Genomic DNA, 15,003 nt, shown 5'->3' with positions numbered 1-15,003 from the left:
CTCACTATGATAGAGCTTTCCATTTGAGAATCACCAAAATTCATCAAAATTCATCATCAAAATTTGCATCTGTAAGGAAAGCTTCTAAAAATGCAGGTCAGCTGCAAAAACAACTTTCCACGCCTTTTCAGCGCAAATTTTTCACTGTGTTTCTTATAGTAAATCCTAAAAGTGTTTTTTTTTTAAAGCAAAAAGAGGGTTTGTGTTTGTGCAAGTTGTTAGTAAAACCTGGCCCTGTGTATTAAGATGTGAAGTAGAGCAGTGTTATTATGCTGTTTGTCAAAAGTCTAGTGACGCACAGCTTGGTTTAAAATTATCTTTAAAATGTGTTTGTGTTTTGCTGCATTCATGTCATAATAACCGTAGTTTCGAGGAGACAACATATGACGTTATATCCTGAGCTGTTTACGTCCTCTGATCGGCTATTATGTGTTTCTATGGAACCTCTATCAATACCACAATGAATCTGCAGCGGTCAGGTGGTACAAGATTCCCATCTTACAAGCTGTTATTACAAGCTCTATGAGGACGTGATTGCTTTTTACAAGTTGAAAGCACGTAATTGTTGCATGGACTGAATGCACCTGTTTTTGTGTGTAGTGGCGATAAAAAGAAGGAAGGAGATCTGCAGTACTATCCCTTCAGGATGACCCCATATTTGATGAAGGTCCAAGACTCTGACGTCTCCGAGGAACATTTCTGCTGCCTCATACTGGCTGAGAGAGTTCACTCTGGATACGAAGGTAATCGCACTCGATGTTGCCGTCGTGTGGTTACGTTTCAAGCTCTGTTTGGCCGAATAACGAAGATGAGCATGAATCAAATATAATGATAATAATATAAGTTGTCTTTTGATGTGTTTTTCTAATATGCAGCACCAAGAATTCCCCCTGATAAGAGAATCTTCACCACAACACACACACCAAACTGTGTGTTTCAGGATGTCGATGAAAGGTTTGAGTCTATATTAACTATGATACTAGGCTGTGGTTCGTTTGTTGTCTCTTCTTTTTATCACCTGTATTATGCGTAACATAAAATAGATTAAATTGCATCAATAAGGCAGCAATTTGTCATTATATTTTCAAAATTTTCCTCTAGTTTTGGACACACTTCATGTGTCCGATTCTTGTGGTTGGCTACTTTCCCAAATGGCGTAATGGTGCATTTTTAAATCTCAAAACTAAAGAGATTTAATAGGAGGCAATTGCCTCAGTTCCAGCAAAACCACTGTTGGGGAAAAGGAGGTTGAGACACAGAACAGGATATGTATTTGGGTACTATTTCAGATAACTGTTTTCTCCAAATACCAAATTTCAGCTAAGACTGATGTAGCTTATGTTATTTAATGTGGATAAAGCACTTATGTGTATGTTTTAAAAAAAAAACTCCTTGCTATGTTGGTTTCCTGCCATAAATGTTAAGGATAAGGATTGTAAATCAGGGTAGAAGAAAAGCACAAATCATGCCTAATACCTGCTTGCATTGCAGGGCGGGGCCTCTGTTAGGATATCTGCCCCAGGACCTGATTGGGACACCTCTTCTGTTACACCTGCATCCCAGTGACAGACCTAGAATGCTGGCAGTGCACCGGAAAAGTAAGAATACAAAGACAAAACACAATTAAGATGTTTATTTTGTTGAAATGTTCTCCTCCTGGTCTTCCACCTGACACCCAGACTGGCGAATTCTCCTTTGAGCTACAGTACATTCATACAATGTTTGTCATGCTTTGCTCTACAAATTCATTTTATTTGCTTTGAGAGGTAAAGTTATGTTGAGTATCATTATGCACTACCTAACTATAACTGCCCCAGCCAATCATATTCATAATCATGCAGTGACTAAGGCCCTGTCCACACGTTTAGCTGTATACGGACACATTTTTTATCGGATCGGCATTTCGTCCAGACGGATCCGGCGTTTTGGGAGACTGAAACCGGGTCCCAGGGTGGATAAATCTGAAAACGACACCCTTGCGTCTTCGTGTGTACGGCCAATCCGTATATTTTGTGAAACGATGATGTCATCACCCCACGTGTCAACTAGTCAGACGCGCTAAATCAGTAACAGCAACAACCACTGCGACTACTTGCTTGAGTTCATGCTTCAGAAGCTACTGAGCCTATTTTATTTCTTTATTTATTATTTAGGCCTACTTTAATGTATTTTTATTTTTATTCTTTATTTTACTTCTTTATTTGTTTATATTTCTTTGCTATGATGCTTGTATTTTGTCTGATTAAGACATTTCGTATTTTGTAGGGATGGGCATTTCAAGCAGAAATAATATTCGACGATCGCTGGGAATTATTTGATTATTATTCAGAAAACGCACCTCTGCCCCCTCATACTCACCGGTAATACGGCGTTCGCTCCGACATTACAGTGCTCTGTACTGTAGGCCTACATGTTGTAGCCATTAAAGAAAAGTTAGCTTCATATTTATGTTTAAATATTATGTTATTTTTTCCATTTCATATATGTTGATTATATGAAAAGTGAACAGCCTGAGTAGCCTATCGAGACATCATTTTGACCACTTCATTAAGTTTTGTTTTATATGAAGCCTTTCTTTAAAGTGAATTTCGTTTTGTATAAATTGTATCTTAATTTTAATCAATGTTTCATCAACCAATTGCCTGGATTTAATAAATAAGAAGCAAATATAGCAGACAATAGCCATCAGGACACGGAGGCGCCGACGCGATATAACTTGCATCCTACACTGGAGCTTGTCTCATAAATGACCAGAAACTCAGAAATATATCTAAGCTTGAAATGTCTACTTTTAAACAAAACAATTAAAAACGAAAAGAAACAGACAACTCTCTTATAATCCGTATGAAGTGTGCATTTATCTCTATAAGCAGCTTCACCTACTGCCCAGGTGGCGAGTCACCATCGTCACAGAAAACACTAGTTTATTAATAAATAATTAAAATGTCTCCTTGCTATATTTGACACTTTCATAATGATTAGGCTATTTGCCGGTTCTTTGTGGCAAGGTTTATGTGTCTGCTAACTAATCGAATATCGTGACTCATTCCTATTTTGTACCAAGCCATTCATGGTTTTTCCAATTGTTCAATAAAGTTCTTGGTTAAAAAGAAAGAAAGAAAAAGAAGCTACTGTTCCTAATATTATTGTATACAGCGCGCAAGATTTATGCGCAAGTCTTCTTCTCTGTTTTTAGTGTATCTGTGTCAGAAATACAGCGCCTCATACTGGTCTGGCATGTATACTACATCGGTTTCAGCGGTTTCGTGTGTACGCAGATATTTCTTGAGACGGCGGCGTGTTTACGGAATTTTTTTTAGAACGAGGAAAAAAAAGATCGGATAGGGAAAGCTCTGGCTTCGTGTGGACGTGGCCTAAAGTGTGATTTCCATTTCACTTCATTTTATATGCAGTTACAGTGAATTCAATAGTGCTCCAATGATGAGATGGTTTTGTTTATTCACACAGAAAAAAAAAATCAGTAAAAAAAAAAAACAATCAGTACAATTACAGTTATTCAAAAAAAAAAAACTTATTGTGAACAACGATTGAAAACCTTACATCTGCTGGCTTCTTCCACAGTTCCACAACTCCAATTACGTCATTTACTAGGAGGTGATATTTAAACAAATATTCATATGCATAACATTCTTTAGCCAGCAGGTGTCACTATATTGACATTAACAAATGAAATTGAATGGCTCATATACACAGTATTGTCCTAATTGTCTCTCTCTCTCCTGCAGTTTTGCAGTATGTTGGGCAGCCATTTGATCACTCTTCTATCCGATTCTGTGTGAGAAATGGAGAATATGTTACTCTAGATACGAGCTGGTGTAGCTTTGTGAACCCGTGGAGCCGCAAGGTGTCCTTTGTTATCGGACGACACAAAGTTCGCATGTGAGTTTTCACCAGTGCTTATGTATACAAGAAAGGTATTTTATTCACTCTAGATAAAAGTAGATATAACATCAATTTTTATTTTGTGTAATTTCCTTTTTGATATATACTTTGTGTGCAGGGGTCCAATGAATGAGGATGTGTTTTCAGCTCCTACTTTAACAGAGGACAAAACCATTGATTCAGATATACAGGAAATCACTGAACAGATTCACAGACTGCTTCTTCAGGTAAACTTTCACACACACACGCACACACACACACACACACACACACACACACACACACACACACACACACACACACACACACACACACACACACACACACACACACATAAACACATTACATGCACTCTCTCTCTTTCATGCACTTGCATAGCGAGGATGCCATGTGGAGGATGCGAGGATGCGTTTGTATGGAGGTTGTAATATTATTGTATGATGGAAAAAAGACACTAATGTTATTTTGGACTAACTAAGCCCTCTCTTCGATACTTTTCTCTTCATTGGCAATTTGATTTCTGTAATTTTTGGCAGTTCACATTTGATGGGCTACAGCAAGTCAGGTTTAAATTTTTGGTATAATTTGGTATAATGTGGAACTCATAGTTGAACGAGTTTGCAGAAGAAGAAAACGCACCTGAACCAACACTTCCACCACATGCTTCACACTTCCAAACATGACAAGCGTGGCCAAGCAAATCCTCTTTGACTTATCTGTCCTGTTCTGGTTTCTAATGTCGGTGATGAATAGCAAATTTCAGTCTTGTCTTGCCTCGATAATCTTTTTTGAGAACCGAGACAGATCTTGCATGTAGATCAGATTTTTGTCTCTTTCTATTGGTGGACTGGTGCACAATGCACATGCACTTTGACTGTAGCCAGAATTAGTTGCTAAATTTCATTTTAAAGTCTAAAATGAAATGCACTGTGTACATCTGTCTCATAGCCGGTCCACAGCATGGGGTCCAGTGGTTATGGCAGTCATGGCAGCAACGGTTCCCATGAGCACCTGCTGAGCATAGCGTCCTCTAGTGACAGCAATGGAAATGGAAATGCAGCAAACGCTGGGAATGGGAGCAATGAAAAGAGCAGAAAGGAAGAGCGGAGCAAAAGCAAACCGGTAATCTTTTTCACAACATACTCATCCAGAACTCCCACTCAATAATGAAGAATTTCCAAAACAGCTGATATTTCTGTAAGAAGAAACTGTTTTATGGTCATTTTTTTAATTTGTTACAGTGATTTATCATAATTAAGGGGTATTATTAGGAACTTGAAATGGAGTGCTAAAACCCTCTTAAAAAAGACAAAATTATTTAAATATAATAGTGATTATTTTTTATTCCCTGAATACTGTTTTCTTTTGCACTAACTTTTAATGTATTATTTGTTCAGTACAAGTGTTCACTCCTCACCACATCATCTAAAACTGTTTTTCAGAGGTCATTTCAGGAGATTTGTAAAGGGGTTCATATGTTGAAGGCTCAGGAGCAGCAAGGCTCCTCTTCCAAATCAGAACAGAAAAAGACCTTTGACAGTGAGTATGTGTGTGTGTGTGTGTGTGTGTGTGTGTGTGTGTGTGTGTGTGTGTGTGTGTGTGTGTGTGTGTGTGTGTGTGTGTGTGTGTGTGTGTGTGTGTGTGTGTGTGTGTGTGTGTGTGTGTGTATGTGTGTGTGTGTGTTTGTGTGTGTGTGTGTGTGTGTGTGTGTGTGTGTGTGTGCGTGCGTGCGTGCGTGCATGCAGGTTTGTGGGGCCAAATGTCCTGGGAATTCGATTAATAATCATACTAAATTATACTTATTTGAAAATGCAGAAAGTTTTCTGTGACTATTGGGTAGGTTTAGAGCTAGGGTTAGTGAAGGGGGATAGAATATACAGTTTGTTCAATATAAAATCATTATGTCAACGGAGAGTAATAAAGATAAAGATATCTAAACCTAACATGTGTGCGTGTGTGTGTGTGTGTGTGTGTGTGTGTGTGTGTGTGTGTGTGTGTGTGTGTGTGTGTGTGTGTGTGTGTGTGTGTGTGTGTGTGTGTGTGTGTGTGTGTGTGTGTGTGTGTGTGTGTCTGTCTGTCTGTCTGTCTGTACAGTACAGCAGGGGTTGCTAACCTTTTTGAACCCTTATGAACTGAATTATTTACTTCAAATGGGATTTACATTAACCAGTGTGCTTAAAAAATCCTGACTTGTTTTGGATCCACTTATGTTTGTGAAAGTGCTTTCTCTGCAAGTGAATAATAAAGTCAAAGCAACATTCTCGTCTTACTGACAGACTCTTAGAGCAGCTACCAGTGAGTAACAGTCCTATCTGAAATGAGTTGTAAAAAAAAAATGCAGACCTCTCTCTATGAATTGGAAGTTTATTTGCTCAAGAATGTTTTTCTTTTTCAATTAGAGTATATATATTTTTTATATATATAGAATTTTTCTTTCATGTTCAGTGACACTTTAAATAGGACCACCATTAAAGGACTAGCAAGACTTAGCTAGGTAGTAAACTACATTTGTGAACTTACGATGTAATTTATGACCCTTTCTATTTTATGTGGAGTAAATGTTGCCCTCTTGGACTCTGAATTTGAGGTCCCCTGCCTTAGAGGAACATGTTCATGTGATTGTGTGTTTGAATATGTACTGTGTCTCTTTAGCAGGGCTTAGGCCTCCTGTTGTAAAGCAGAAAGACTCTGCACTGCCGGTCAGAGATGGACCTGCCACAATGGAGGAACTCGAGGACCACACAATGTACTCGTACCAGCAAATCAGCTGTCTGGACAGTGTTATCAGGTCTGTGTGTGTGTGTGTGTGTGTGGACGTTTGATTTATGAAGCTTAAAGAGTACACGCTCATTGATTTATATCGTCTAGAAGAGAAGGCATTTTTTTGAATATGGAGGCAATAGTGAATTGTGTATCTTACAGATATTTGGAGACCTGTAACATCCCAAACACAGTAAAACGAAAGTACCAGTTCTCCTCGAACACCACCTCCTCAAACTCGGACGAGGACAAGAAAGCATCTGATGCCACTCTTCAGCAAACTGATGGTATAGTCTTAAATTTTTGTCTTTGTTTTTTAAACTGTTTTGATATGATATATCAAACAAGGATACTTCTTTCGAATCCTATTAAAAAAAAAATTTACTTGGTTTTAGATTCTCTATGTATAGAGGTGGCATCATCTATGTCTATAAAGACCAATGAAAAGCCTCGCTCATGTCCTGCCCCAGGTCGTGTTGTGGAAGGGCATTTATCTCCTTTGGACCTGCCCAGCAAAGCAGACAGTGTGGTGTCTCAGTGTTCCTACAGCAGCACAATCGTACATGTGGGGGACAAGAAAACACAGCCAGAGTCAGGTACGAACGCATCACACACATTAATGAATCATTAATCCTACATCATTTTTTATTAAATTTAAGGGAATAGTTCACCTAAAAATGAAAATTTCCTTTTACTCACCCCCAAAATGTATATGACTTTCTTTCCTCAGTCAAAGAAAAATTTAGGTTTTTGAGGAAAACATTTTAAGATTTTTCCCCATCTAATACAAGTGAACAAGGCTCATTTTAGTCCATTTTTGATGGTCCAAAATCCATATTAAGGCAGCTCCCAAGTAATCCACATGACCCCAGCTGACAAATAAAGGGGTAAAACAGTCCAAATCAACTATGTCAGACGATTTTAAAGTTGGAGAAAAAGAAGAGATGGAGTTTTTCGCCCAACACTACCTCTTTGAATGCTAATACATGGACAAAGAACTTAGACGGAGGAGGCTTCAAAATGTGTTTTACAGTTTGAAGGAGCTTGACATGTAGTCTTTACACATTGTCCTTGTAAACAATGGGGTGATTCTTGCCGCCTACTTCACACATTACGTTCTCAACATGCATACATCATGCGAGAGGTCGTGAACGTAAACGTGGACGTGCATCACAGAGCTAAACCGAGGCGAACATTTGTAGCTAAATAGTATAAAAGTGTAAAAAAGAAAAAATCTGAAAATGACTGATCGTTTCACTAGAGACGACCCGTATTTGACAGCTGGGGTTGTCTGGATTACTTTAAAGCTACCTAAATATGGATTTTGGACCGTCAAAAATGGACTACGGTGAGTTTCGTTCATTTGCATTCAATAGAGAAAAATCCAGGAACGGTTTCCTCAAAAACTTTAATTTCCTTTCGGCTGAAGAAAAAAAGTTATATACATCTTGGATGTTATACATCTTGCATCAACCTCGAGTTGAGTAAATAATCAGGAAATTTTTGGGTGAACATTTCCTTTAAGTAGGATATTGTAGACTTATTGATACAGCAACAGGATTCTTCCACAAGCTCAGCTTGCAAGTATTTATTGAAATAATAAATTGCAAAATCTTAGTGTAGTGACCCTCTGCAGGCATCGTCATGAACGAAATGTTAGAAATCTGCAAGTGAAGACAATATGGGGAACCTCTATTTATATCTCAACAATGCAGGTGTTGAGAGGAAGATCAAATGATTTTGTGTTGAAATTGTCTGGACAGTGTCATCAGGTGTTATTTGACTGTAATTTGCAGAGATCATTGAAGATGCTGCAGAAAGCCCAGCACCTTCTGCACCTGTTAGTGTGGTTTCCCCACCCACAGTGGAGCAGGAAGCCTATAAGAAGCTGGGACTCACAAAACACGTACTGGCGGCACACACACAGAAGGAAGAGCAAGCATTTCTCAGTCGCTGCAGGGAACTCCGGAATGGTCAAGCCCACCAGAAGGATTGCCCAGCAAACACACAAAGAAACCGAAGACAGCCTGCCGAGGGTATGTAAACATTAACTGGACTATTAACTATTAACATTAACACATCTGGAACTTCTGTCAGCAAACAGCTCCAATTGATCCTGAAAATAATGGATTACGTGTCCACAAAAATATTAAGCAGCACAGCTATTTTCAACATTGATAATTATCAATAAGCAAGGTTTCTTAAGGTCATGTGACACTAAAGACACTAAAGATTAATGGCATCACAGAAAAAAAATGGTAACACTTTATTTTGATGGTCCCTTTTGGAAATTCTGTAAGTAACTTTGCAACTACATGTCAACTAACTCTCATTAGAGTATTAGTAGACTACTTAATATCTTAATATCTGCAGACTCTTTATTGTGATGATCCTTCAACAGACATTTTCAAGTAAGTAGATTTCCTACTTACTTATAAGTAACTTTGCAACTACTTGTCAACTTATTCTAACCCTACCAATCTAGTAATACTCTACTAACAATCTAATGAGAGTTAGTAGACATGAGGGTGCAACGTTACTTATAGTTAACAGAATGTGTTAAAGGGACCATCAAAATAAAGTGAAACCCAAAACATTATAAATATATATATATTTTTTTTTTTGGTTAAACATTTTTTTCTCTACATTACACTAATTTTCCACTCTTTCTTGGTCTCTTTCTCTGCCTCTTCAGGTCCTCATGGATCCAAAGCAGGACCGGGTGCCCCTGTTACAACCCCCAAGAAAAGTTGGCGCACCAAAAAGTCAAAGAAACCACGCAAAAAACATCCCGATTCCTCAGATAATGCTGCGTCTCAGCACAGACCTCTCCCACCCTTGCAGGGTTTAAACCAGACATCTTGGTCCCCTTCTGAAACATCCCAGTCTGGGCTTTCAGTCCCATTCCCCACGGCGGTCCCAGGATACCCTCTCTACCCTGTAGTTTCCCCTGTTGCCCCACCCCAAGCCCCTACAGGAGTAGCAGAGTCCCAGAGCACTCAGGCCACGCCTTCTGTGTCCGCTTATCCTGCCCCATTGGTCACACCAGTTGTTACAGTTGTTCTGCCTAGTTTTATGTTACCACAGATGGGCACAGCAGCTCCCTCTCCATTCTATGCTGACACCCAGCAAGCCTACAGTTCTCTCTTTCAAACCCAGCAAGCCTACAATGGCCAGCAGCCCCTTCAGCCCCAGCAAGCCTACAACATCCAGCAACCCTTGCAGTCTCAAGTCTACACCGGCAAACAAGCATTTCAGCCACAACAAGCCTATACCAACCTTCAAAACAGGCAAGGCTGCAATAATCACCAGTGCTTTCAGTCCCACACCTCCTTTACTTCCCAGAAGCCAGCCTTTACACCCCAGACACATTTCCAGTTTGGAATGACATCTGAGCCCAAACCCTGCGTTGTTGCGTGTACAGAGTGTCCTTCTCCTTTAGCACACCCTCACTCCCCTCCACTGTTTGAGTCTCGCTGTAGTTCTCCATTGCAGCTGGACCTGCTTCAGTTGGAGGACAAGCAGGACTCTCACACCCAGGGTAACGGCAGTTCAGGACAGGACAAAATCAACACATCCATAAATAGCACTTCTTCTGCAATGCATGACTTACAGCAGGTAAAGGGGCTACAAACTAATGAACTATTTACAACATAAATACCTTGCTAATCATGAACTTGATGAATTGCATCCTTTCCCTGATTTTCTCGGGCTTCTCTTCCAGGCGTGTTGTTCAGGTAACGCTGGCCCCGGTGGTGACCACTCCTCATCCAGCAGCGTGTTGGAGCTGTTGTTGCAGAAAGACTCTCATTCCGGCACAAGTTCTGCCATGTCAGCATCTACTGGCTCCATATACAATGACTGCAACACCTCCAACAGTGGAACAGGTCTTCACATTTAACTTCTGAATATTTAAAAAATACTAAGCACATGTGGGCTGTCATCATACATTACGTAAGGAATAATCAATCTGCGGACCGCTGATTTGAAATAAAGTGGTCAGTCGGTACCATTAAAATCTTTTGTTATTTCCTCTCAAGACATTTTCATTTCTAAAGCACTTGTATGTATAACTATTTTCTTATACCAGTGATGAAGTAAATTGCTTAGAAACGGTCAAAGCCACCTATAGTTTGGCAAGTTCTTGGCTATTCAGAACAGGTAGTTTCAGTTTAGTTGACCTTATTAATATCTAGCATAATAATCTAGCATATCACTTTACCATTTAATAATTGGTGGTTGGTTAGTTAACACCATTTGTCAGTCACCAGTCTCTATATGTGATTAGATTGCAGTTGCAATTCTAAACTAACTAGCCACCTAATGTGTGGCTTCATTGACCACCAGAGGGCGACATCTACTGACAGGTGACACCTTGATCTAAAATAACCAATGTGCTGTGGATGTCTGTATTGCTTATTGTCAATTCGTACAGGATAAACAATCTAGTAATCACCAAGATGGGTTCTAGATTTGCACACTGCCGACACAAGTAATGGACCCAACACAAAATATATTTTATAGTCTATCATAAATATCTATAATTTTTATGGTAGGTTAATTTTAACGGGTTGAAACAGAATATCACTAATAAATCGAGAAAAAACACATAAAGGTTCTAAATTGATTAGCATTTGGTCGAGTGAAATAAGTATTTGATCTCCTTCCAATCAGCAAGAATTCTGTCTCCCACAGATTGGTTATGTGCCCATGTGGACCACAGATTAGCCCTGTCACTTTATGAAAGTACCCCTCATGTCAGCAAGTTATGTGTATAAAAGTCCACAGAATCTGTATCTTCCATTCCAACCTCTCCACCACCATGGTCAATACCAAAGAGCTGTCAAACATCAGGGACCAGATTGTAGACCTGCACAAGGGCTATGCCAAATCAAATCAATGACAAGACTATCAGCAAGAAGCTTGGTGAGAAGGAGACAACTGTTGGTGCCATTATTCGGAAATTGTATACATTATACAAAATAACCATCAATCGCCCTTGGTCTGGAGCTCCATGTGAGATCTGGCCTCATGGGGTAAGGATGATCAGGAGAAAGGTGAGGGATCAGCCCAGAACTACATGGGAGGAGCTTGTTAATGATCTCAAGGCAGTTGGGACCACAGTCACCAAGCAAACCATTGGTAACACACTACACCGCAATGGATTGAAATACTGCGGAGCCGTAAGGTCCTCCTTGCTCAAGAAGGCACATTTTCAAGCCCATCTGAAGTTTGCCAATGAACATATAATGATTCAGAAAAGGCTTAGGAGAAAGTGCTGTGGTCAGATGAGACCAAAATCGAGCTCTTTGGCATCAACTCAACTTGTCGTGTTTGGAGGAAGAGAAATGCTGACTCTGACCCCAGTCAAGCACAGAGGAGGAAACATCATGCTCTGGGGCTGTTTCTCTGCAAATGGTACAGGACAACTTTACTGGATCGAGGGGCCGATGGACGGGGCCATGTACCGTAAAATCCTGTACGAGAACTTCCTTTCCTCAGCCAGAACACTTTAGATGGGTTGTGGATGGGATGACAATGCATTTTATACACATAACTAGCTGCATGACAATGACCCAAAACATACCAACCAGGCAACAAAGGAGTGGCTCAAGAAGAAGCACATTAAGGTCCTGGAGTGTCCTAGCCAGTCTCCAGACCTTAATCCTACTGAAAATCTGTGGAGGGAGCTAAAACTTTGAGTTGCAAAGCGAATGTCAAGAAACTTTAAGGATTTACAGAGAATCTGTAAAAAGGAGTGGACCAAAATCCCTCCTGAGATGTGTGCAAACCTGGTGACCAACTACAAGAAACATCTTACCTCTGTGCATGCCAACAAAGGTTTCTCCACCAAGTACTAAATAATGTTTTATTAACAAAGTTCGGGAAGAGCACGCTCGGATAGATAACACGAGTGGAGAGCACTCAGCAATCAACGATAAGAGGTGTATATATATTCAGCAGTCTCACCTCAATTCACTGACAGTTTAGCAGCATCCCTCCACCACCCCTTCTTCTAGTCCTAACCATTTACATACGGGGGGAGTACTCTGGGTTCGGGCCGAACTCCAAGCTCGGAGCCCCACCCCCCCGGACAGCACACCAAATACGCATTAAACTTTACTCCCTCTAACTGTATGTAAGTGTGAACTTGTGAAATCATGTTTTGCTTGGGGATCAAATAATTATTTTAATGCAAATCAATTTATAACCTATATATAATGTTTTTTCTGAATTTTTTTGGTTGATATTCTGTCTCTATCCGTAAAAAAAAAACTACCATAAAAATGATTGACCCTTCATTTCTTGGTAAGTGGGCAAACTTACAAAATCAGCAGGGGATCAAATAATTATTTTCCCCACTGTAAATGTAAAAATGTTGTTTACTATGCATTAATTTACTCATTGTGACATTAATTTACGACGTTCTCCAATCATGTTTTTCAAAAAATTACAGTATTTAAAGAACTAATGGCTGGAATATGGAATAATTTATTTTATTATTGTGTGTGTGTGTTGCAGGAAGCAACACAAGCAAGTATTTTGGCAGTGTGGACTCCTCAGAGAACAATCAAAAGAGCAAAGAGATACTGAAGGAACAGGAGCAGAATTTCGCCAAGTATGTTCTTCAAGAGCCTGAATGTAGACTTACGGCCGATTATGATGACTGTGTCATGATGACTTATCAAGTGTCGTCAAGGTAAGAATCAATTCTGTCTGCTATGGAAATTGGTGTTGAAAGGTGTAGATGACCCAAAAATGAACATTCTGTCATTTATAAGCCCCACCCCCCACCCCCCGCCCCGCCCTTAAGTCATTTCAAATCCATAAGACTTTCGTTCATCTTTAAAACACAAATGAAGATGTTTTTAATGAAACCCAAGAGATTTCTCTGTCTCTCCAATGAAAGTCCATTGAAACTTCCATTAGTTTCATAAAGACACTGTAAGAGTAATCCATATGAATCAAGTGGTTTAATACAATGTACATTTACAATGTTTTATTAACTTTTGGACACTTTAAAGTTTTGGTGGAGAGCAAAAAAAAAAATTCACTGAGCTCATCGTAACTGAGCTTATCAATAAATGATGACAGGATTTTCATTTTCAGTGAACTATTCCTGAAAGTGTATTTACTCATCAGAAAAGCTCTGTCGTAAGCTCTGTTGGTGTTATGGGACAGGGACATGGACAAGGTTCTGGAGGAAGATAGGCAGCGTTTGAGGCGTATGCAGAAGAACCAGCCCTGTTTCTCCTCAGTACAGCGTCGAGAACTGATTGATCAGCACCCCTGGATGAGGAGAGGGGGCATACCCAATGCCATCAACATCATGGTATTTTGTTCATGCAGAATCACAGTCCACTATCTTATATATTATTATTAGTGGTGCTTGCCAAAGGCAAGGCATCACTATTGTTATTGTGCATACTTATTGCAGAAACGTGTAATTTACCACATTTGAAGAGGCTGACAGGCTCTGTAAGAACATACCACACAATGGGGTAAAAGTTGCACCCCTGGGGGGCAGGAGCTGCCCAAAGTTTCCCCATTGACTTACTATGGTGTAGGACGGCCCATGAAATGGGCCGTCCTACACCATAGAAACCGCTTTTATATTGAACATAACTCTGGATCACAGTGTCGTAGAGACAAAGGGGCGGGCTCATTTTACTCAGACAACCAATCAGTCTCTCAGGATCATTGTGAAGCTATCAAGCCACGCCCTAGCAACCATTTAGAGCACCTTAGCAACAACTCCCATAGACTTCCATTGAAAGAGATCGAAGGGATATCTCTGGACTGAATTGTCATAGAAACATGAGGGTGGTCTCGTTTGACTCGGGGCAGCAAACAGCCAATCATGAATCACCTCAACACTTCCTAGCCACGCCCTAGCAACCATTGTCGAGCACCTTAGCAACCAAAATCCAAAGAGGAATATCGTCCATTCTGAATGTCACAGAGGCATGGGAGTTGGTTTATATCATTCATACTGACAAGCAGCCTTTGGAGTTTCATCATTGGCAGCTGCCAAGCCACTCCCTAGCAACCAAACAGAGTACTCTAGCAACCATTTTGCAAGACCTACATCTCTATATCAGAACATCGTATAGAGATGGGGGTTGGTTTATATAATTCATACTGACAAGCAGCCTTTGGAGTTTCATCATTGGCAGCTGCCAAGCCACTCCCTAGCAACCAAACAGAGTACCCTAGCAACCATTTTGCAAGACCTACATCTCTGCATCAGAACATCGTATAGAGATGGGGTTTGGGTCTTTTGACTCATGCTAGCACACAGGACTTTCAACATGCTAAACATGCTAGCTGTGAATAGCT

At 40.0% G+C, this 15,003-nt stretch overlaps 1 protein-coding gene across 3 annotated transcripts in view; it reads left to right on the top strand.

Annotated features, from left to right (window-relative positions):
• The window catches only part of LOC143715814 (period circadian protein homolog 2-like), a 29,745-nt gene that overhangs the window by 8,667 nt on the left and 6,075 nt on the right, over positions 1-15,003 (top strand). Inside the window, exons 8-22 of one of the 3 annotated variants that reach the window (XM_077207595.1) lie at positions 601-743; positions 876-954; positions 1,492-1,598; positions 3,747-3,900; positions 4,022-4,130; positions 4,852-5,025; positions 5,346-5,442; positions 6,556-6,691; positions 6,826-6,950; positions 7,134-7,259; positions 8,460-8,699; positions 9,359-10,281; positions 10,388-10,550; positions 13,186-13,363; positions 13,846-13,996. In XM_077207595.1, the coding sequence (XP_077063710.1) occupies positions 601-743; positions 876-954; positions 1,492-1,598; positions 3,747-3,900; positions 4,022-4,130; positions 4,852-5,025; positions 5,346-5,442; positions 6,556-6,691; positions 6,826-6,950; positions 7,134-7,259; positions 8,460-8,699; positions 9,359-10,281; positions 10,388-10,550; positions 13,186-13,363; positions 13,846-13,996 (2,905 nt within the window). Of the gene's footprint in view, positions 1-600; positions 744-875; positions 955-1,491; positions 1,599-3,746; positions 3,901-4,021; positions 4,131-4,851; positions 5,026-5,345; positions 5,443-6,555; positions 6,692-6,825; positions 6,951-7,058; positions 7,260-8,459; positions 8,700-9,358; positions 10,282-10,387; positions 10,551-13,185; positions 13,364-13,806; positions 13,997-15,003 lie in introns of those variants that run through there. The other 2 variants (XM_077207594.1, XM_077207596.1) reach the window with 2 other exon arrangements.

The sequence above is a fragment of the Siphateles boraxobius genome, unplaced genomic scaffold (genome assembly GCF_051911475.1).
Source record: "Siphateles boraxobius isolate OS27281-9 unplaced genomic scaffold, OSU_SipBor_1 6, whole genome shotgun sequence".
NCBI lineage: Eukaryota > Metazoa > Chordata > Actinopteri > Cypriniformes > Leuciscidae > Siphateles > Siphateles boraxobius.
The sequence above is the reverse complement of the archived record's forward strand: the minus strand, read 5'-3'. Positions and strand labels throughout refer to the sequence as shown.